General features: G+C 39.3%; 3 protein-coding genes across 3 annotated transcripts in view; 1 reads left to right on the top strand and 2 right to left on the bottom strand.

Annotated features, from left to right (window-relative positions):
- The window catches only part of runx2b (RUNX family transcription factor 2b), a 131,186-nt gene extending 117,501 nt beyond the window's left edge, over window positions 1-13,685 (bottom strand). The window contains 4 exon segments of the mRNA XM_077552379.1: window positions 2,060-2,128; window positions 11,029-12,207; window positions 12,570-12,723; window positions 13,431-13,685. The gene's annotated coding sequence lies outside the window, so the exon portion shown is untranslated.
- opn8b (opsin 8, group member b) lies at window positions 8,768-13,077 on the top strand. The gene is made up of 4 exons (XM_077552380.1): window positions 8,768-8,941; window positions 11,055-11,348; window positions 11,413-11,741; window positions 11,809-13,077. The coding sequence occupies exons 1-4, from the start codon at window positions 8,845-8,847 to the stop codon at window positions 12,106-12,108; spliced, it is 1,020 nt and encodes a 339-aa protein (XP_077408506.1). The 5' UTR covers window positions 8,768-8,844; the 3' UTR covers window positions 12,109-13,077.
- Window positions 13,686-14,221: 536 nt separating the features above from the next.
- On the bottom strand, window positions 14,222-24,146 carry mmut (methylmalonyl CoA mutase). The gene is made up of 13 exons (XM_077552378.1): window positions 24,048-24,146; window positions 22,592-22,999; window positions 22,060-22,427; window positions 21,083-21,240; window positions 19,562-19,733; window positions 19,230-19,478; window positions 17,841-17,952; window positions 17,622-17,737; window positions 17,008-17,123; window positions 16,667-16,798; window positions 15,606-15,753; window positions 14,921-15,088; window positions 14,222-14,582 (listed from the first exon to the last, which is right to left on the bottom strand). Exons 2-13 carry the CDS (start codon window positions 22,965-22,967, stop codon window positions 14,454-14,456), a joined length of 2,244 nt encoding a protein of 747 aa, XP_077408504.1. The 5' UTR covers window positions 22,968-22,999; window positions 24,048-24,146; the 3' UTR covers window positions 14,222-14,453.
- Window positions 24,147-24,282: the final 136 nt, after the last annotated feature.

Raw genomic sequence — 24,282 nt, 5'->3', positions numbered from 1 at the left:
GTATGAAAGCCAAATTATGGCATGAGATGGGGAAGCGACTGGATATAGGAGGTAGGATTTACTTTTATACAGTATACGATACTGTGCAAAAAGCCGGAGGGTTTCATTCACGTGGGAGGACATTGTGAGAGAAAAAGTATGCATTGTAAGGCCTTAATTTACATTTAAGTTAGGCAAGACATGGCGGGAATTCAGACATGACCAATTGAGGTACTTGCAAATGTATTATTTTTTCTGTAGTTCATATTGATGGCACAGCTGTGCTTTTTTTGGGCACTGCAATCTTCTAACAGGGTAACCGTTACATTTTACGAGGATTTCTCAAAGACAACCCAACCAAGCATATCTGTGTATAAAAATGCTTTTTTTGTTTTCTCTTCTGTTCCTTTAAAAGTGGCTACGACGTGCCCTGTGATTGGCCTGCGACCAGACTTTTCTCACCCAAAGTCATCTGGGGTAGATTCCAAGAAAGACAAGCCCAGTTAGGGCCAGGCAGTAGATGACTCATTTAGTTTCAAATGGATCCTTCAGTCTCCTCCGAAGGAGTCATTACATTCAAGTGTGCTTTCACTATTCAGACCTTTGAGTTTCACCTCTCATGATACCACCGTAGCTTTTATCGAGCACAATTTGTTGTGGCTTTAGGTGCATTTCATTAGACGTCCTCATATGAAAAAGATAAAAGCAATAATACACCCCGGCTGTTGCTGTGGAGATGATTTACCGTGCCGACTACATTGTGGAGGCAAGGTCATCAGGACAAGCCCTTATTTGCAGTAAACTCACAAACAACTCCATGTTGGGGGTTGTGGTGCGCCGCCGTGTCCGTCAGGGTCTTGATCATGTTTGTGCGATTCGACGGGTCATCTTTACTAGCCATAACCAGCATAAAGTGTCATGGGGGTGTTTTCTTTCTTTTGGTATTTTGCTTGACTAGCACAGATAGGATGGGGTGTTGTGTGCGCTGTGGGATGGAACACAGCCGACGGCCGGCCAATCAAAGCGGCTCCCCTCATTCCCATTAAAATCAGGGCGGTGAGAGAAACTATCAATCACGATTAATTTGGTAATAACTGAAATCATGATTAGGACAATCATTAGGTTTTTTATTGGTACAAAACGAGAAAAAAAATTTAACATGTCAAAATATTAAGACAAATACATTTCTTGGAAACACTATAATTATGCAAGTTCCTTTGGACGAAGCAAGATTTATTTAATTAGTCATTTCAAAATTAAAAAAAGGTGAAAATATATCAATTTAAACAACTCAACATTAGTATTAATAATCTTTCTCTATTTTTGTTTAGGATTCTGCCAATTTTGTAATTTAAACATAAATTTAAAAAAAGGGAATATTCAACAAAACGTCTTACTTAGGGTTAGGATTTACACATTAAGCATGGAAGAATGTTATATTAATGAAACATTAAACCTTAATAGTTGATTTCAGTGCTGTTCAAACATGAAACAGGCTCAAAGCCTGAATTTTCAGAAAGAAAAAATAATACATTTTCATACAAATCTTACAGTGAACATGTACAAGTTTACTGATTAGTATTTTCTAAATTTGAATAATAATAAAAAAAAAATCGCAATAATGAATTTATAGATTCGTATCGGGATTAATCGGTATCAAATCGAATCGTGACCTATGAATCGTGATACAAAACGGATCGCCAGGTACTAGGCAATTCACACCCCTTATATATATATATATATATATATATATATATATATATATATATATATATGTGTATACATATACATATACACATACATACATACATATATATACATATATGTATATATACATATACATATATATATATATACATATATATATATAATTTGGTAGGCATATGTATCAAAAATAGACCCACAAAAAATCTCCAAAGCCCATGTCCAAAAAGCCATTTTAGGGTAATTCTGGCAAAAAAAAAAAAAAAATTATTTCGTGTTTGTGTGGTCTTAACACGGCAACAACGGTTGATGACTTGCCTTAAAACGCGAAACTCTGATACACAATGTCTGATATTCAGATAAATGCAGTTCCTACCTGTTTCATTCCAAATGGGAAAAGGAAGGTGCTTGTTTATTTGTTGCATCTATTTTGAAGAAATATGTCCTGCATGGAAGAAAAAGTTTATTACTTGGATCATTTTGTATACTTTTGGAGTAGTCTGCTAAAAGGACATCAGTTGAACATCGGTGTATTACATCAGTTGACAAGTGGTTTTAAAAGGGCAACGTCTTTAGGAAAGGCTGTCACAGTATCAAAAGAGCTTCAGAATAAAATCGTGCCAAATGTCATAACAGCCTTTGTTGCAATGTGACCCCATTACCTGTAATACTCCCACCTGCTTTGGCAAGGCAAGAGAAATGCTGGTCGCTATGGTGACAGCAACAGAAATGGTTTATACAGTGACCAGGATAGATATAATCAGGAATGAGTACATCAGGGGGACCAGCACATGTTAGAGGTTTTGGAGATAAAAGTCAGAGAGGCCAGACTGAGATGGTTTGGACATGTCCAGAGGCGAGATAATGACTATATAGGCGGAAGGATGCTGAGTTTCCAAATGCCAGGCAGGAGGTCTAGAAGAAGACCAAAGAGGAGGCTTATGGATGTGGAGGACATAAAAGGTAGTTGGTGTGAGAGCAGAGGATGCAGAAGGTTGTTAGATGGAGGCAACTGATTCGTCAAGTCAATCTGAAACCAAAATACACGCGCTCCAGGAAGAGAGAAAGCACAGATAGTCACATTGCTGTAATTGTCGTAGGATCCGATTGCGCCCAAGTGGCATAGGCGTTAATTTGCTACCCGTCTCCTGAACAAGCTCACCCTCGGAGAAGCGTGACGCATATGGCGGTGTGTTGCATTCAGAGGAGACCTGCTAGTTTGATCCCGCAGATGCACAGATTGAGAAAGCCTCTTGTGCTGTTACTCAAGTGCTAAGGGGACTTTTTTTTCTGTAGGTTGAAATGTCAACACAAATGACTGCACATGACATTCATGTTGCTTTTCGTAGTCCTTCAATCCATTTCATAATACACCCGTTTGATCGGTGTGTTTAAGTGTTTATGTGAGGGGAACAGATTAGGGGCTAGGTGCTAGCGGTTTGTAATGGTGTTAAGTCATTCAGTGCCATTGACGGCTATAGACTTAAAAATAACATTTTAACTCGTTCACTGCCATTGACGTCAAAAACTCATTTTAACTATTTATTTTAGTTTAACAATTTTCCCACTTTTGTTAAGAGTATGAAAACCTAGAATTTTTTTCTATTGTATTAGAACAGATATAACATTTGTGATTAATCGTGAGTTAACTAGTGAAGTCATGCGATTAATTACGATTAAAAATAGTAATTGCCTGACGCCCCTAATTTCTAATAATCTTTTCTTTCAAATTATTTTTTTAAAGATTATTAAAAATTGGGAAAAAAATAATTACAATTATTTTATTTTTTTTAAAGAACAGATTATTAAAAATTACAATTTTAATCGTAATTAATCACATGACTTTACTAGTTAACTCACGATTAATCACTCATTTTATATCTGTTCTAAATGTACAAAAAAAGAAAATTATAGGTTTTCATACTCTTGTTAACAAAAGTGGGAAAAAATGTTAAACTAATAGAAATAGTTCAAATGAATTCATGACGTCTATAGCCGTCAATGGCAGTAAAATGAGTTAACTGGGCTGGCAATGAATGAGTTAATGTAAAAGGTAAGAATTGGGTGTTTGGGTTGACCTTAGGGGTTTAGGAAAAAGCCACAAGCGCCTTCAGAGTCGTGGGCTGCCGACCCCCGGGTTATCCTATGTGGGATTAGCGTCACTGTATTGCTAACAGAATGTAGCATGGCTGGTTTTCTTCCGGTATGCCGGCGGTTGACACTAAGACATTTGTGTCCCCGGAGGCGGTGAATTAAGGCCCCCCTTCTGCTCTGCCAAAGCTTCCATAGCGCTAACAACTGACATCATATTTTTTTTGCGTCACTTCACTTTTGATATTGCACGGCAAATCTCACCTCCAATTGCTTAGTGAAGAAGGTGCAACATGTTAACGTGCGTCACGCGGCTCTTGAAACGCTTCTCGTGTTCACTAACAGCTTCACATGCCTCCAGGGGCCAAAAAAAAAGTGATTTCCAGCTTTATACAACCCACTCTTTTCCCTGTTCTGAACTCGGGTTGACCCGGAGGATAGCGTAAAAATACAAAATCATGATGTCAAACTGAATTGTAGATGAAGAAAGGTTATTTGAAAACAGGGGTAAAATTACCAATATTAAAATATTTCCATTTTCCAATTGTGTGTGTTATTTTTTTTAATCCATAGACACTACCACGCTACAGAGTCTAAAATCTATATTCCAATATTTCCGGAGGGCAGCGTAGTTGGTTTTGTTCCTGCATGGAAAAATGTCAAGTGCAAAAAAATTATAAATAAATGTGATGTTGTTTTGCAGCTCTCCCGTTGGACCAAGTCATGCAAACCAGCGCGCACCAATGGAGGCGAGGCTCTCGTTAATAAACAAGCCCGTGTGCTCACTGGCTTGAAGGTGTTAAAAAAAAAAAAAAAGAATAATACATAACGCAAATAAGTCGTGTGAAAACCGTCTTTGCTTACGGGTCATGCACACTGTATCTACATATGAGCAGCTCGGCTCATTAGTTCATTTATTAAGGTCAAAAGGGCCCCTTAGGGACTTCACAGTTCCACTGATTTTGCCGTCCTCAAGGGGTTGGGGTAAGGCTCTTAAGACCCAATTATATTTCTTTCTTTTTTTTCCCCAATCAAAGAGGATTTACAAGACACTCGTAGCATCATATTTGCGGGTCTCTTTCTGCGCCGTTCATTAGATCGGATTACTGAACCAAATGCCAGCATGCCTGATGTCGAAGGTCTTTGCTGTACACTGGAAATGAAATTTTGATTTCAGTATTATGGAGAATAGTGGATTTATCATAATACTGCTAAAATTTCTCTGAAGGGAAGCTGGTTGACCCGATTTTGGTATGAAAACGTCCGACATCCACCACATATGGAGCTGAGATTCTTTCTGTGTGTGCGTGTGCGCGCGTATGTGTGTGTCCTGATCAAATTCAACAAAATTGTGTTCGATTAACTCTTTGACTGCCAGACGTTTTCAGAAAAGGGATGCCGTGGGTGCCCGCCGATTTTAAGCATTTTGACTGATCTTTCAAGGTCCATCGAAAATTATGTGTTTGGACTATGGAAACACACATACTGCCAAAACAAGATTGGACTCTCATCTTCCATCAGAAAAAAAAAAAGTTTGTTTCTACCTTATTCCGTTTTTGAGTAATCAACAATAGAAAATGGTTAGTTTCACCTGTTTTGAAAAAAAAACGTCTTTTAACGTCTTTGGCACTCCTCCATAGGATTTTACGAAACGTTATTTAACGTTTTTGGCAGTCAAAGAGTTAGCTGTGCTAGCATTTAGACATGGTCTCAAGTGTTCACCGGCTTTCTGGCACCAAACTTTGCCATGCGCATCTCCACACCCTCGTTATGCGGGAACAGCCATCTTGGCGACCGGTCTGCAGAAGTGGCAAACGTGCAGATACAAAAATCAGGACATGCCGGAGATCGCGGCGAGGTGAAAATTTAACTTTTGATTGATTGAAAATTGATTAATCGGTATCGAATCGAATCGTGACCTATGAATCGAAAGGTACTAGGCAATTCACACCCCTAATATATATACATATATTCAATTTAACAGGGTTTTAAACTTGGGGATCAGTTTAAGCTAACTCATTTAGCATGGTTGTATGATGAATTTTCCTAAGCGGAGATAACATTCTTAATAGGCAAATGCAGTATAAGTCTGATGCTAATATGCTAAAGGCTAATCGCTCACATAGGAATCAATCACAGTGGTGTTCTCTGGTCTGCGTCATGCAGATGCGCAGTAGCTAATTACAGTGACAAAGCAAAATGCGTAGTTAAATAGGATATGCTCGCTGAACTGATTTCTCGTGAGACGCACTGACGTCATACGACGCATGACGCCAATCAGTCACGTCAAACACTGTGAAGGAAACTCGCTTACAACATGTGGAGCGTTTTGAGTCCCTACTATCACAAAATATGGTTCTAATTAAGGTCTAATTGTCTGTAAAGATGTCGTTTCCACATCAACTTAAGATTGATTTCTCACGTATGCTACCGAATATAAAGAGCGAAAATAGGCGAGGAACAAAATTGCTTTAATGAATCGCATGTCCGTTTTGCGCATTTTCAGTAAATTTGCTTAAAAAATTAATCGTGGATTCCACCAATTGTTTTCGATTTTACTTCTCTGTGTGATAGTTACTGCCACAGAATGGGAATGAGGGTACGAGCACACGTGTGTAAGATTTATGTAATTTTTTTTTACATGACAAATTCCCATTTACTTTTTTTTTTTTAGATAATTTTAACACAAACCTTATAGGATACATATTCATTAGTCTAATGAAAGTCTATTTATTTGAAATGCATCATTCTCAGGTTTATGTATTTAGTATTAATAAAGTATAATTACTCTTAATTAAGAATTAGAGTATTTATTTAAAATACATAAAGTATATTGTTTGAATCGCATAATAATCAGTTTACCTTTACACGACAAATACACTGCTATGTGAAAAACACTTTTGTCCTTGTATTTTTTTTATTCTTTTTTTTACATTTTTGGGATGAAACTGAACGTAGACATCCCAAAAATGTAAAAAAGAAAAGAAAAAGTAATTATACCTGAGGAATATGCATTTCAAATTAATAGGCTTTGTTAGACGAATGAATATATATCATATAAGTTTTATTTGGTATGTTTGTGCTAAAATTATCTAAAAAAAAATTTTTTTTAAAAAGTGCATGGGAATTTGTTATGTAAAAAAAATTACATAAATCTCCAATTAGGCTTGAAATATTTATAGTGAAGGATCATGGGCAGGTCAATGGCCGTGTGAAAAGAGAAGCCGGGACCAGGGTGTGAGCTTTAGCGCCATAGACTCATTTCTCCTACCCTGAGCAATTGTCGCTCTTTTCTCAAGGGATTTCTGCAAAAACAACTAACCGTGCTACGCTTAACAATAGCGTTGGCTCGTGTTCTTTGCGAAAGGTGTTTGTGAATCTATCAGAAACGTGATTTGATGGTTATTTGCATGCCGTATCACCTATAAGTAATTTCTGAGGCTTTTACACCGCGTTGTTGTCCACACGCTGTCAGGTACGGTGACAGTCTATAAGTGCACATGTCGCATAATATAAAAGGAGGTAAAATAGGTCAACAAAAAGGTATGGTCATTTGGATTCAGTGGAGAGAAGAAAAAGGGCCTAAACGCTATCTTCGCATTATCAGGAAAAGGAAGCATTCCTTATCGACTGGAGTGGCTGCTCGAGATAACAGCCCAGCAGCTGCGGAATATTGACCATAATGAGGCAGGGTCACAGCATAGCTAAGTCTTACAAGTGCAAGCAGTCCCACTTCCGACTGGGGAGTGAATGCTGAGTTCAGTGTTAGGGCAGAGCTTATTACACCTCCTTAGCACGCTCTTGGCCTCTATTTTCATGACTGGTGCCATTCCGGCACGATGCACATTTGAAATCTGCGTAGGGGCGTGTTAGACCGGGTGTTGGTAATTTCACAGATGCCGGTGAGTTTTAGGTTCCCGTTAAATTTGACACACTCACATTGAGATATTTCTAAGCAGCAATCTATTTATGACCGGAGAATTGTCACGGTTAACTCTTTGACTGCCAAAAACGTTAAATAACGTTTAGTAAAATCCTATGGAGGAGTGCCAAAGACGTTAAAAGACGTTTGTTTCAAAACAAAGGTGAAACTAACCATTTTCTATTGTTGATTACTGAAAAACGGAATAAGGTAGAAACAAACTTTTTTTCCTGATGAAAGATGAGAGTCCAATCTTTAATTTGGTAGTATGTGTGTTTCCATAGTCCAAACACATTATTTTCTGTGGACCTTGAAAGATAAGTAAAAAATGCTTAAATCGGCTGGCACCCACGGCATCCCTTTTCTGAAAACATCTGGCAGTCAAAGAGTTAAGTACAGGACGAGCTGTAGGTGAACAACTTGCGATTTATGTCCAACTAAATATAGAACAAAGAGAATTACGTATCATGTATTTAAAATAACTACATACATTTTCTTCAACGGCCACTATCTTAATGCTAACATATAATGGGAAACGCTATAGATGGGTTAATGAATAGCATCTATGTGGTGGTGTTAGAACGCTTTAAGGAGCGGATATTTGAATACAAACGGTGCAGCAACAGGTCAACAGACAACAATACGGTTATAAACACACCGAGTTACCACTTGTAAGAAAAATAGGTGAGTGAAAAAGCCCAAGAAAAAAAAGCCAAACACATTTGAATTATTATAAAGACAAGACTATTTTGACTGTTTCTTCATTTCTTGTTCTTCAATTCACATTTCTTACTTTTCCTTTCTTTCCCATCTCTTTCTCCTCCTTTTTCCTTCCAGAATATGAATAAATGTAAACTTTTTACCTTTGTTAACAGACTTGACTGGCATAACGGTTGTCTTTTAATTTATTTGCGACGTAATGGCAGAAAGGAATCCCCGTCACGTTTTTTTTGTTGAGATCGTTCCTTGAACTTGCCATTTTGGATGTGTGGCCACTTGAGTGACATCATCAGTTCACGGTCTCCATGACAATGCGTGCTGCGTTTATGCTGCTGTGAGGAAGGAGAGACGCGCAGCGCATATGTCCGTGACAGCATCACGCGGCAGCCTCGCGTCCATCTTCATCTTCTTCTTCTTCTACCGCTATCATGGAATCTTCTCCGACGCCGCGCACGTTTGACCACTACCGTTCCACGCTATCGCCCACCATGGACATCGGCGCCGGCGCCTACCTGCTTTTTATAAGTAAGTTAATTGTATTTTATTCTACTTTTTTTTTTTTTTGTGGGTGATTTAAAAAAAAAAAAATATATATATATATATATATATATATTTTTTTTTTTTAATAGATTTTTTTTTTATTGATTCAATTAACCAATCATCTGATGTATTGTTGGTGGGTTTTGCAGAAAGACCCTCTAAACCTAACCCTGGAGGAAGCCTTTTTACAGAAAGCACCAGGAGACTCTAACCGAGTTCCTTTTGAATACTGATGAAGTCTATTAAAAAAAGCACAGAGGGGGGCATAATGAAAGAATAATGGGGGTACAAAAATGTATAAGCCATTTTTTGACTGCAAATATGAGGTTGGTTCGTGGTTGCGCGGCAGGCAGCTCTTTAAAATGCAATAAGCGGCAGAGGTCTGGTGGAGATGAGAGAATGCTCTGGCAACATTATCGATACAAAATGTACTAATATTACAAATCAGTTTGGGACAGGAAGTACTTATATATTTATATATATATATATATATGCAAATCTACCATCCTCTCAAGATTGCGTCCGCCGAATTCATTTGCATGCACATTTCCTTTTGCACATTGTTGAGTATATGTAAATAGACTAGTTTAAAAAAAACACAATGTGATTAACTCATTTGCTCCCAAAAACGTATAAATCCATTCTATTTTTAAATGTCTATTTTAAGTGTCCCAAAGACGTATTTACACGTTTTCATGTTTGTTTGTTTTTATGCTAAAGCGTACAGAAGGCGTTGACGCGGCCTCTCAACTGCAAAGAACAGTCGAAGAAATGTTAGTCATCCAAACGGCCAGCAGGTGGAAGCAGAGCATAGGAAATAAATCAGGACAATGTTGAAAAAAAAAAAAACAATTGCTCTGAATTCTAAATATTTTTGTAAATAATGATGACAATTAGCTGTATTATGATGCTAATTGCTGCAAAACGGAAACAGATAGAAAAATACTTTTTTTTTTCTGATGAAAGAAGAGACTTTTCAAGTTAAAGAACTCAGGATAGAGTAACTTTTCTTTGAACTGTTCGGCCCGCGATCTAAGGTGTGTTATCTTTTGAGTTTTGGCCCCTGACTTTGACGTTCCTGAATCCAAAGGGCTGGCATGGTGCCAATCACAAGAAGGAGTCATGCCACGTCAACTCAGCATTTTTGTGCATCTGGGTCATTTCAGCGCACAATTAATTAAGTATTAGTGTCAAATGTTCTTGAAGTCTGTTACTTCTGTTTACTTTTAGTCACCTGAGAGAGCATTTACGCACACTTTTTATACTGCAAGATGAATTGGACCTTATGTTTAATTATGAAATTAATTATGAAATTAATTTAATCAAATTCAAATAGAAAAGATAGAGTACCCTTTTTGTTATTTAAGTACACAACAGGAGTGGAATGCTACTCCTCCTGCTACAGAGGACGTATACAATGTGTGCAAATGAAAGTAACGAGATCATGTAAACCAGGGGTGCCCAAGTCCGGTCCTCGAGAGCCCCTATCCAGTCTGTTTTCCATGTTTCTCCACCAACACACCTAATCCATGATCAGGATCGTTATCAGGCTTCTGCAAAGCTTGCTGATGAGCTGATCATTGGATTCAGCTGCGTTGGAGAAGGGAAGCATAGAAAACAGGCTGGATAGGGGATCTCGAGGACTGGACTTCGGCACCTCTAATGTAAACCATGAGTGCCCAAGCTCGGTCCTGGAGGGCCGGTGTCCTGCAGGTTTTGAATGTTTCCCTGCTCCAACGCACCTGTTCCAATCAACGGGATCGTTATCAGGCTTATGCAGAGCTTGCTGATCAGCTTCAGCTGTGTTGGAGAAGAGAAACATCCAAAACCTGCAGGACTACCGGCCCTCCTGTTTGAGTCACCACGGATGTAAACAGAGCAGTTAAAAACAATTGGTTTGTTTTTGAATAAAACAAAACAAAGACTGAATGCCATTCACTAAACCTGTCACAGTCGAAGCTAGTCAGCCGTGTTCACGCCCACAACGGCGCAATCAAAGAAAAGCGTCGCCCATGTGCAGTTAGACCGCACTCTGCCACAGACTTGCACCAATAAAGAGCTTTAAGTCTTACCCTGACGTTGTGTGTGTGCGTCCCAGCCGTGTTCTCCATCGCGGGCAACCTGTTGGTTCTGGTGATGGCCTTCAATCGTTCTTCTCGCATGAAGCCTCCCGAGCTCCTGAGCGTCAACCTGGCGGTGACGGACCTCGGGGCGGCGGTCACCATGTACCCTCTGGCCGTGGCCTCGGCCTGGAGCCACCGCTTCCTCGGTGGCGACTCTGCCTGCCTCTACTACGGCCTGGCCGGCTTCTTCTTCGGCGTGGCCAGCATCATGAACCTCACGCTCTTGGCCATCGTGCGCTTTGTGGTCTCCCTGGATCTGATGTCGCCCAGTAAGTAGCCGGATCGCACCAGTATACAGTGAGGTATTGACTATTTGGATGTGATGTTATCCAGCGGACAAGGTGAGCTGGCGTCAGATGAAGCTTCTATGTTCGTGGTCCTGGCTCTACGCCCTGCTCTGGGCTCTACTGCCCGTCCTGGGCTGGGGCCGTTACGGTCCCGAGCCATTCGGCCTGTCCTGCTCGCTGGCGTGGGGCCATCTGAGACGCGAGGACTCCTCCTTCGTGGTGGCCATGTTCTCCTTCAACTTGGCTCTGCCGGCCGCCGTCATCGTGTGCTGCTATTTCGGCATCGCCATCAAACTCCATGTCACCTACAGGAAGGCGCTGGAAAACGGGCGACGCATGCCCAACGTAATCAAGCTGCACCGTAGGCTGCTCACGGTCTGTACAGTTTGCACTCCACTCAAACAATGTTGGCTCTAGAAAAACTGTACGTCCTTGTGTGCAGATGGCGGTGCTGATCAGCGTGAGCTTCATCGTGTGCTGGTCTCCGTACAGCGTGGTGAGCTTGTGGGCAGCCATGGGGCCCGGCAGCCCCATCCCGCCTCAACTAAGCCTCCTGCCCTGCATGTTCGCCAAGAGCTCCACGGCCTGCAACCCTGTCATCTACTACATTTGCAGCCAGAGCTTCAAGCGCGAGGTCAAGCAACTGGTTCGGTGTCGGCCCGGATGTTGTGGCGGCGGGGGTCCCAGAGGAGGAGCGGCCCCATTGAGCTCTAAGGATGCTGCGGCCACCACATTGGTTTGAAGGGGGTGGGGGGGACTGAGAACTGGACTAAGATGATGCCTGTGGCGGCTTGTGCTTGGAGGGAACAAACAGAGCATAGGTGGATATTTTCTGGCATCCCTGGTAAAGAAAAAACATCAATCACTGGGGCATGAATCTATTTTTAGCCAAGGCTTGTTGCTATTTTTGGTCAAAGCTTTAAGACCAAACGTGAAAGAACTGGAGAATGGTGAACAAACTGTTGACTTGCTGCAACTGACAAACTGCGACCCCTGGTGTTCTTATTGGGAAACAACATTTTGAGGCGCCGCATATTTGAGGTTGCACAACCAATGATTTTTTTGACACTAATGTGACTAAAGTCGAGCCAAAATTGATTAGACAATGAAATCATTAATATTGGTTGTAGCAAAACCACTTTCGCACCATGGACTGGTTTCACATGAAGCAAATAAAAAGAAGTGATAAAAAAGACAACTCACCAGTACGCTGAAAGTAGCTGTTGTAACTAGTAAGAGTCTTGCACGTCACTCTCCAACAGGCCAGTCTTATCTCGCATTCCATAGCACAGTGATTCCCAACATGCACCCTGACACGCTGTGAGAAATCATCATCAGGGGTGCCATAGGAAATTACCTGAAATAAATGCGTTAATTGCAAATACTGTTTATCTTTGTTCGTATATGCCAAAGATGTATTGAACAATTAACTGTTCTTCAAGATGGCAGATGGTACATTTAATGTGCTGCTATTCATAAAACAGGTCATGGCTTCCTGCAACTAAATCAGCTTGAGTTCAATTGAACATGCCCACAGTGATTAAGTTGTAAATTGAGATTTCAGTATTCATATTTCATAGCTTTTGCAATATTTTTCTTATGTAAAATTGGCTCAATAAAGGTTGGGAAACATTAAGCATTTTACCGTTTCAATTTAACTTGTACCAAAATTCATGTGCGCATCTCACCTCTTGCCCACTTCAACCTCTGAAAATCTCAAAATGATCGACCTGATATTTTTGGATTTTATGGCCGTTAAACTTCAAGCAACACAAATGTGATGTTATTGTGTGTTGTATCATACAACTTACATGACGAATAAAGGCCTCATTAGCACACACTTGTCAGCACATTATTGGACAAAAACATTTTGGCGATTAAAAACAGCGAAAAGTGCAGTATGTTTGAAGCTGTTAGCAAGATTCCGATGTTAGCCAAGGTGGCTACATTGCTAGCATGGTTTATTCATGTTGAACAACCGTTATCAAACACAACATTTTACTTTTATTGTTATTATTTGAAACGTAAAATTAATTAAAAACAAATGAGAGGTAATAAACTTACCTGACAAAACAGTAAGAACGCCAACTTTGGCGGTGGTTTTCCAGGCCGAGCAATGCTACCGTCCACATAGAAAAACATTACGTTTACCATTGATTTGTCTCGAGGGCTGTCCGTTTCTTCTGTTCAACCGGAGTTTAATAATCCAGCCAAGAAAATTATAAACGCGCTGTGAAGCTGCCGGCGAAATGAGTGGCAGACTGCACGTGCGCATTCAGAAAATTAATGACAGATGATTGGGTCAAGCCTTTGGCCTCCGATTTAGTTTTGTCGTGCAGTCACTAAATTAGAAAATAATAAATAAATAATAATACTAAGATGGAGCCACACAGGGTTAATTTCTTAAAATAGCATTTTAGTAATATTCTACTGTCAGGTCATACAGCTTTAACATCCGGTATAAGTAAAAAAAAAAAAAAAGTGCTGAAATAAAAATCATTAGAAACTCTACCTTTAAAATAAACAAATACAACATTCAAACGTCACTTGGCTTGGCTTTTGACTATCTTAACTATAAATATTTCATGTAATTTAATTCCCTTAATTAATTATTAATATGCCAAGTGAGCTGAATATTTATCTTATTTTGAAATATTTTAATTAATTATAAACCAATATGTAACGTTTGTACGTTAGAGACGGACGGACAGACAGACAGACAGACAGACAGATAGACTGATAGATAGACTGATAGATTGATAGATTGATAGATTGATAGATTGTGTTTGTGTACAAAGTGTACATATATAATACATTTGCTATTCACTGAGCTGAAGCGGTCCAGTTAAAACGGCTCATGCTTGTGTGGTGTTTAATCCCCCAAAAATGTACACGATATACAAATATTAATGATCCACAATGCTATCAGAGAAGCTTGGTAAGGCAAATGACAAACAAAACATAATGATTCTAGTCATTATTATTATCATCATCACCATTTGAGAGTGGAAAACATTCATCCTTGAGTAAGAAAGTCATGATGATGGCAAGCGAGACACATTTCCTTTCTAAAGTAAAGATTGGCCTTTACATGGCCTGTCGGATGTTCTCGAGGCTCTTATGGATGTTGTCCACCACGTCCACAGCGGCCTGCGGGATCCTGGTGCCCGGCCCAAAGATGGCGCTCACGCCGCTCTGGTACAGGAAGTCGTAATCCTGCGTTCAAACAGGGTGCCTTTTTTTTTAATAGCAGTTCCTCTTAAATTTTCTGTTTTACATGGTCATTATGTTATTAATTTAGTCTAAACTTCTATTTTAATTCAATTCTTATTCCAACTATATTTCATTTTCACTTCTTTATTTCAAATGCATAATATGGTTTAACTTGAATTAAGTATCATTCTATTTCAGATGACAGATATAATCATGATAAAACTAATTAAACGTACATTTTAAATATGCACAATTTTAAAGGAAATTATTTTTTTATATCAACTTTACATAAGCAAGCGTTTCCGACATGGCTCCAGTTCATTTTCGAAGCCGGTCATTACCTGTGGCGGGATGACGCCCCCGCAGATGACCAGGATGTCGGGTCGCCCCATCTTGCGGAGCTCCTTGACAAGCTCGGGCACGAGAGTCTTGTGGCCGGCGGCCAGCGTACTGACGCCCACGCAGTGGACGTCGGCGTCCACCGCCTGCTGGGCCACCTCTGCGGGCGTCTGGTGGACAGCGGACACCAACCACCACAACAACAAGCGATAAGTACAGTCGTCAGTCACACGCTATTTGGTAACTACATTAATTGGCTGATTAGCTCTTTTAAAATTGTCAAGAATTGCCCAATTTTGGGCTATTTTGTCTTGTGCATATTAATCCATTACAAAATGAAACAAAGATAATGATCAATTTTTTTTTAAAGAAAAAAATGGTATTGAATATTTTTGTTGAGTTTGATTACAAGAAGTTGTCCAACTTTTGTGATATTTTTTTTCTTTTATATTTTTGTCATGTATTTGTATTTTCTAACATCCTTCAGAAGTGTTTGTATTTTTGTCTAATATCTCTGTATTATTTTGGAATTGTTTTATAATTTTCTTCTCTAATGCATTATTTTTTCTTTTTTTTTTGTTGCATCATTTTTCTTTTTAGATTATTGTCCTCTATTTTGTATGAATCCATACTAGCTCTGTGTCATCCAAACAGATTTGTTTTGAGGAGGAGAAAAATTGCCCAAACCTGAAAGAGCGGCCCGATGTCCACATCAAAGCCCAGGTCGGCGAACCCGGTGGCGATCACTTTGGCTCCTCGGTCGTGGCCATCCTGGCCCATCTTGGCCACCAGGAGACGAGGGTTCCGCCCTTCCTGGTTCTTAAATTCTGCCACTCTGTGATTATTATTTTGGGAATCAACATTATTGTGTGAAGAATGAATACATGCCTGTGAGTATTCTTGTTTCGTTTGTTTGTGTTGGTGCTAAAGTAACTACTGCAACATCTATGCTAATTTCCATTAACCCATCCATGATGTTTCACATTATATGTTAGCATTGAGCCAGCGGACTTTTGTTAATCAAAATTACATGGTTTGGTTTACCATTTTGCTGTTTAACTAACTAACTAACTTTAATTTACTGTCATTGACAGCTATAGACGTCAAAAATTCATTTGAACTATTTCTATTAGTTTAACCTTTTTTTTTCAATTTTCAACATTTTAACAAGAGTATGAAAACCTAGAATTTTTTTTGTACATTTAAAACAGATATAAAATTTGTGATTAATCGTGAGTTAACTAGTGAAGTCGATTAATTAAGTGATTAATTACGATTACAAATTTTAATTGCCTGATGCCCCTAATTTTTAATAATCTTTTCTTTAAAAAAAAATATAATAATAATAATAATAATTTTATTTTAAATCATCTTTATTTTTTCTTTTAAAGAAAAGATTATCAAAAATTAGGGGCGTCTGGCGATTACCATTTTTAATCATAATTAATCGCATGACTTCACTAGTTAACTCACGATTAATCACAAATTTTATATCTGTTCTAAATGTACAATAACCACCCCCCCCCCCCCCCGGTTTTCATACTCTTGTTAACAAAAGTAGGAAAAAATGTTAAACTAATAGAACTAGTTCAAATGTATTTTTGACGTCTAAAGCCGTCAATGGCAGTGAATGAGTTAAATGCATAGTGAATCCTGACAATTTGTCACTGCTTTTGTGCTGAAAAACATACCCTGCGATAAAAGGGACATACGTAACTATAATCGTTCTGCTGGTTCGTATGCAGTACCTGTTGAGGGCCAAGGTGATTTCTTGATGCTCGCCGTACTCGCTGCGGTACGCTCCGCTCACCATGCGGCTGCTGGCCTTGTGCTCGCCAAACACTTTCTTCATTGCGTCCGTGATCTCGCCCACAGAACATCTGCAATCAGCGAGGGGGGGAAAAAAATCAACACGGACCAGGCCGACCTGCGAATAGCGAAAATTCATTAATAACAAACGCCCTTTTCGGTTGCAATGGACAAAAAAAAAAAAAGTACTTAACTACAGTAAGTGTCTTTCCACAAAAACAAAACTTGGTTCCCCAGCCAACCCCCCAACCAAAAATATTTTTTTAAACTAAGTACAAACCTGGCACGTGCCGCCTCCACAGCCAAAGCCAGCAGGTTTCCCTCTCGGGTGCGGGCGCACTCCTCGATGGCGGCCAGACATTTGTGGGCGGCGTCTGAGTCGCGACTCTCCCGCACCTGTCACGTAAATGGCATTTCATCTCTAACATCGTCCTATACATGTTTCTGTGTGTTGGTTCAAAATTGCACTTCGACAAAGACGCGGGAGAAACTTTGTTGAATTTTGCTTCATCATTATAATTTATTGATAAATAATATATGTATATATTAATTTTATTCTAATTATTTGTATTTATTATTTAGAATTACTTGATGATTGCATTTTTATGTAAATTGTTTGTATTTTATTTATTGTAATGACAATGTTTTAAAATAATATTTTAGCTTATTTTGATACTGCTATGAAGGTAAAGAATGTTAAAATTATGTTACCATCATGTTTAAAAAAAAATATATATTTGAATAATGTGTCTTATTTTGTGTCATTATTTTTTTTTTCATCAATTTTAAACCCAAAAATACTTAGATAAGTGTCTTTGTGCTCCTTGACAGGTCCTGAAGTTATTATTTATTTTAAACAATTAACATCAAAAATGTATTTAACATTTTTCTTACCTTCTTCAACTTTTCAATCTGTTTCTGTCGTACCAGGGTGTTATCAATAGCCAGCACCTCCACCGTTTCCTCCTTCTCCAGGCGGTACTTGTTCACCCCGACGATGACCTCCGACCCTGGAGAAGGAAGTGGGAATTTACGAATGTCCTCAGTTGAAAAGATGGAGGCTTGAATATAGGAACGCGTGGAAAGATTATGATTACGCAAGCGCTGGCGTACTTGAGTCGATGCGGGCCTGTCTGCGCGCTGCGCATTCCTCGATGCGGAGCTTGGGGATGCCCTCGGCCACCGCTCGGGCCATCCCGCCCATTTCCTCGATCTCCTGGATGAACTGCAGGCAGGATGAAAGATGAAACAAGAAGCAATGTCATATGGGCCGTCTCAACTCAGTCATTGGAGAGAAGGTAACGTCAATTGAAATTCCACTTAAAGGGGAAGTCAACCATAAACATTTCCTGACAATAACATGTTCAATGTGACCTCACGAGTCTAAACATGACATTCTGATTAATATTACATTAGGAGTTATGCAGCAAAATCCAGTCTTTTTTTTATTAATCTATCTCAGGGGGCGGCCATTTTGCCACTTGCTGTTGACTGAAGATGACATCACAGTTGCTCAGGGCTAAGGCAACAGCCAATCACCTCTTTGTTGAAGATGAGCTGTGATTGGTTGTTACCTTAGCAACTGTGATGTCATCTTCTGTCGGCAGCAAGTGACAAAATGGCCGCCTTCTGACATTAATAAAACTGCTGGATTTTGCTGCTTAACTCATATGCCATTAATGCAATATTAACCAGAATACCATAATCAGAATAGTAGGGCTGCATAGAACATATTTTTTTAAAATGTCTAAAATTAAAGTTGAACTAAGATTGGAAGTTTAAATAATAGTAAAGATTAAATAAAAGTTGAAACTGAAATTATATTAAAGTTGCACTTCAAGAAGAATAGAGTATAAATTCAAATTCAAGCTTTAATTAAATTCATCTTTATGCCACCGTTTGAACTAAAGTACAAACAAATTGTAGTTTTCTTAAAGTTTAATTTAAACTTGAAATTGGAAGTTTTTGTATAAATAACAATTTAATTAAAAGTAAAAATAAAATACAGGGGACCCTCAAAAATACTCAAATAATTGACATATCCTTATAATTGCCATGTAAAAATAAACATTTTGGGGAAAAAACATAAATAAGTGGGTCTTTCTGCTAACAAGTAGGGGATCAGGTTAAATTAAAAACGTGAATGGGTGAAGAAGAAAAAAACGTGAATAAGCAGGTGTTTCCATGTATTAAAAAAAAAATAGAGAGAACACATGCAGGGCTCCAATGCAGATTAAACTAAGTAAAAAAGGGTTTAAAATGAGTTGAAGTTGAAAAATAGAATATTAAATGGAAAAAAATTAAAAAAATTGCCGGCATAATTTGGTAAACTTATATCAAAAATTGAGCTGCTACTAAATTAGATATTCATTCATTTACAGTGATCGTACCATGATTGTAATTGAATTTGAATTCAACATTTAAATCACTTCTTTCTCTTGAAATAATTTGAAATGGAATGATCCAACATTACAATACGATGATCTGTCTGTACTGACGCACCTTCAAGGCCGTGTTGTAGAGATCGTCGGTGAGCGACTCCATCATGTGCGAGCCCCCCCACGGGTCGGCCACCTTGGGGATGCCCGACTCCTCCTGGATGATGATCTGCGTGTTGCGGGCGATGCGGGCGCTCTTGACGGTGGGCAGCCCCAGGGCCTCGTCGAAGGAGTTGGTGTGGAGCGACTGCGTGCCTCCGAACACGGCCGCCATGGCCTCGATCACCGTGCGGACCACGTTGTTGTACGGGTCCTGGGGGCGGTGCTTTGATTAGGCGCGGCCTGAATGCCGATTAGGGTTGCAACACTGATGGTGAATGGTCGCAAGCCACTTACTTGCTCTGTGAGAGACCAACCGGATGTTTGGCAGTGAGTGCGCAGGAGGAGGGACTTGGCGTTTTGCGGCTGGAATTTTTCCCGAAGTAACGTGGACCACAGCTTCCTGGCTGCCCGCAGCTTGGCGATCTCCATGTAGAAGTTCATGCCGATACCCCAGAAGAACGATAATCTGCCGATGTACACATACATACATTCAAGTACTTGTATTCACGCTCAAGTACTACCCGATACTGAGGACCGATACCACTAGCACTTTTAAAATATAAGATTTAATTAATAGAATGACAAATAATTGGGAATATATTTAAGTATCGGTGGTTAGTATCGACAGCCTTCACTAGTACCCGATACTTTGAAATGAGGCTGATATCGGCCCGATATGCATACCTGGCAACGGCACTCGCCCATCCCTACATACATACTTATATCATATGTGACATACACGTTAAATGGAACAAATAAAATAAGCTTTTCAAATGAAAACGTAAATTTCAGATGCCATTTTATACAACACTGAAGTTAAAATATTGCAATAAATAAGATTAAAAAAATAAAATGATATATTTACATTTATATTACATTTTAAACCAAATATTAAATTAAATACTAAATTACAGCTGTAATGAAATAAAACATCATTAAATAAAATAATTTTAAAAAATAGATATTGTATAACTTGTGTGAAATTTTTAATTAAAATATAATGAAAAAGGAAGTATTTACAATTGCTTTACATTCAAATTGGAATTAGACTAAACTTTAAATTAAAGTTGCAATTCTATTTGTGTTAAAAAGAAGTAGAAATAAAATTATATTTCAAAATCAAATGACTTAGGTTTAAATTTAAATTTGTATGTAACATTTTATGTTATTAAACATTTAAATTAAAATGGGAAACAGAATTACATTTAAAGTAAAGATCAAATATTTTAAATTTTTTAAAAAGTTAAAAATTACATTACACTTGTTTATGTTCACAGTTCATGTTAAATGCATCTAAAATAAGATGTTTAACGTTGAAATAAAATGATGATACTTTCTTGAAATTGCAAAACTGTTATTTAAAAAAAAAAAAAAAAAAAGAGGTTAATTGAGGGCCTTAAAAAATGAAATGGCCCCTGACAGGAACAAATTTCACTGTCCCTGCTGCAAATCTTGGGAAAAAAAGAAAAGAAAAAGTCTTTCAAGTAAAGTCTATTGAGGACAAGTTGTCTATTGTGAGACATTGTGAACGGCAATTTTCACTCGGATGGCTTGTCGAAAGGCGATAATTGCTTTGGTGAGACAGCCTTTCACTGGACATAACATCTGTGAATAGACTGCTTCTGCCGCAGCCTCGGGAGCACCTAACCTTCATTTCGATGAGCCGTTCATTATTGCAGATACCGAATGGTGGAGAACTTTGAGATGAAAGCAATTACGAGTGTACGTACCACTGCAGCTGCGGGGCGAGGGGAGAACTGCCGGTAATGGAAAACAAATTCCAAACCCAGAATTTTAAACGTGGCATTATTTTACCTAGGCGCAAACTCGTCAATGGTCAAGCCGGCTTTGAGTCCGGTGCGGCAGTACTCCAGCCCATTGGCGATGGTGTAGGCTACTTCCAAGATGGCATCGGCCCCCGCCTCCTGAAGATGGTAGCCGCTGATAGAGATGGAGTTGAACTTGGCCATGTGCTAGGAAAATGCAAAACATGATGCAGTTTAAACATTACCAAGGTTTCTGCATGTAACATCAAATTTATGTAATACTTTTTAATGCCGTTTTTTTTTAACTTAAAATTTATTTAATGCCCACATCGTACTGCACACATATAAATTAGGGCTGTCAGTCCATTAAAAAAAATTGCCATAATTAATCGCATGATTCCTATAGTTAACTTGTGATTAATCGTAAATTATTCGCACAATATATGATGTACAATAAAATATATTTTCAAGTTTTTGTTAATTAACATAAAAGTGGACAAATATAATTACCAAATACAAATGTGGTTGTATTTTTATAGTTAATTGATACAGTAATTTTATAGCAAGTCATTCATTAAGTTACAGTAAACAGTTACAGTTAAAAGGAGTGTGAAACATTGAGTTGATTTGTGTTCAGGTAATTTTCTGCCTCTATGTGGCATTAGTGATTCATGTTGGACGATGGTAACAGGAACAATACATTTTTCTTTGCAAATTCAGAGTAAGGTATTTGGAACATGAAGCAACTCGTGGACTGTAGGCCATTTTGTTCATTATAAATTACAACTAGTCACCAGTAGCCACAAATAGGTGCAATTAATAATAATTGTATTGTAATGTAATGTATAATGTAATTGTATTAATTATAATTGTATTTACATTTTTTATGTCTCTCGACATCGTATTTAATGCTTCTTAATGACATTTAAGGCCTTACTTTTAGCAAAAAAAACATTTGATGACTTTTGTTCTGCGGGCGGGTGTGAAGCACATTCCCCGTAATACACAAGGGTTGACTGTACTTACCTGGGAGGTGTACGCGAAGATGTCTGCGATGGCGTGCATGGAAGGTTCCGGCGGAAAGATGTAGGTATTCCGCACCATGAACTCCTTCAAAATGTCGTTCTGGATGGTTCCGGTGAGCTTGGCTTTGGAGACGCCCTGCTCCTCGCCCGTCACGATGAACATGGCCAGCACGGGGATGACAGCCCCGTTCATGGTCATGGATACGGACATCTTCTCCAGCGGGATGCCGTCGAAGAGCATCTTCATGTCCTCTACCGTGTCGATGGCCACGCCCGCCATGCCCACGTCACCGTGCACCCGAGGGTTGTCCGAGTCGTAGCCGCGGTGCGTGGGGAGATCGAAGGCCACCGAGAGGCCCTGTTGCCCCGCTGAGATTTACCAACGAAAACATGAAAATGGACATTTTGAGATCCGGACGAATGCTTGAATGTCAATGTGTTGAAAAAAAAACATTGGGAAAAAAATCTGCCAATTTTAAAAGAGCTAATGTCATAACGTCACAAAGTTTGGCATTGGTGCCGGTTAGCCCTACCTTTGATGTTATCCTTGTAAAACTTGTTACTCTCCTCCACAGTGCTGAATCCCGCATACTGCCTGATGGTCCAAGGTCTGCTGGTGTACATGGTGGGATAGGGCCCCCTAGTGTAGGGAAACACCCCTGGTAATTCGTCGGCACTCGCGTCTGAGTCTGCCTTGGTGTACACCGGCTTGATGTCGATGCCTTCAGGCGTGTGCCATATCAGGTCCTCCGGGTTCTTCCCCTTCAGCTGCTTCTTGGCCAGGGCGGCCCACTGGGGGTGCAGCTCCACCTCGTCCCGCCGTGGGACAGAGGTATGGATCCCGCAGGTGTGGAGGGGCACCCGGGCCAAGAGCCGGGCGGCGACGCACGCTCTGTGTGCCGTCAGCATGCTTCCCCTGGCCTCACGCGCACATGGATGACCTGAAGGAGGTAAAGCAGACATGAAAGGATAGCATATTGGTTTGTTTGTTTGTCTTTTTTGGGGGTACAAACTACATATTTGGGAAACATTTCCGACGTATTCTCGACTATCACTAGGCAATGACTGCATTCTCGGGGTTTTAATCGCAGCAGGGTTTTAGTTTTCAGCTTGTCAGAAAATGGGCAAAAAAAAAAGCCTTTTTATTATAATATTCGGACGCCACGCTATCGCCATCTCCTGGCCAGTAAGAGAAATTGTCGCGGTGACAACTTCCGGTAACCCAGCAACAAATATACGGGCCGTTTTTCGATTTGTGTCTCCTGCTTTATCCTATTTTCGTTTCTGAAATAAAAAAATGGAAACTCAAACTGCTATTGGACATTTCCTTACCCGTCCCAGAAAGCCAAACGAGAAAACCAAGCCGAATATCAAATTTGGTGTTTCCATTTTAAAACGAATTTAACGAAATTAGTAAAGGAGTCGTTTTTCTATTTTAATATCTGTTTTCAAACGTAATATCCAATTACCAAAAGAGACACGCACCGATATTCAGCCTCAGTTTCTCTTCGGACGCTAAAGCATGTGATGGTCTGTTTTTGAACAATATATTTTCCTTATAGTTCTTGACTTCTATAAGCAATGGGACAGTCACAATCACAATGCGGTTCGCCAACAATTGAGAACTACTACATTAATCGATGATTCGATACAATATAAATAATAATGGAGTATAAACGACATATTAGCATTGTAAGCTCAAATGTAGTTTAAAACGTTACACTACATCATAGAGACCATAGTAAGCTACATGAAAGCGTAAACATTATCCTGGATATGAAGGTAATCATGTCCATTAATGACAAATTGAGACGATGTTAACTTTAAGTTAGAAAAAAAAGTTAAGCTAGGTGCAGCAGCTACGTAGCTACTCGTAGCTAACGGTAGAGAAATTATATTTTTGACAATTTTTGTCTACGAAATACAGCATTTGTTCGTGACATTCATCTTAATGCGCTACCGTTGTGTATATTTTAATATTTTTCTGACCTTGTTTACTCTTCTTGTGGTCTTTAAAGGTTGGCAAAAGGCGTGCGTGCGTCCATCCAATGGACTTTCATAACATTAGCCGTTAGCCAATTGGAAAAGACGGCGAGTCCATGAACTCTGACCTAGAAAACCGGAAGTAAATAGTCAGCGTCTTCCTCTCCGGCGGCCATATTGGTGAGGTATAGTAAAGTGTTCGTAAACAAACGATTATGTGAATTTATAATTTTAGACCTTT

This window comes from Vanacampus margaritifer, chromosome 19 (assembly GCF_051991255.1).
Source record: "Vanacampus margaritifer isolate UIUO_Vmar chromosome 19, RoL_Vmar_1.0, whole genome shotgun sequence".
NCBI classification, from domain to species: Eukaryota; Metazoa; Chordata; class Actinopteri; order Syngnathiformes; family Syngnathidae; genus Vanacampus; species Vanacampus margaritifer.
Note: the sequence above shows the minus strand (reverse complement) of the source record. Positions and strands in the feature narration are given on the sequence as shown.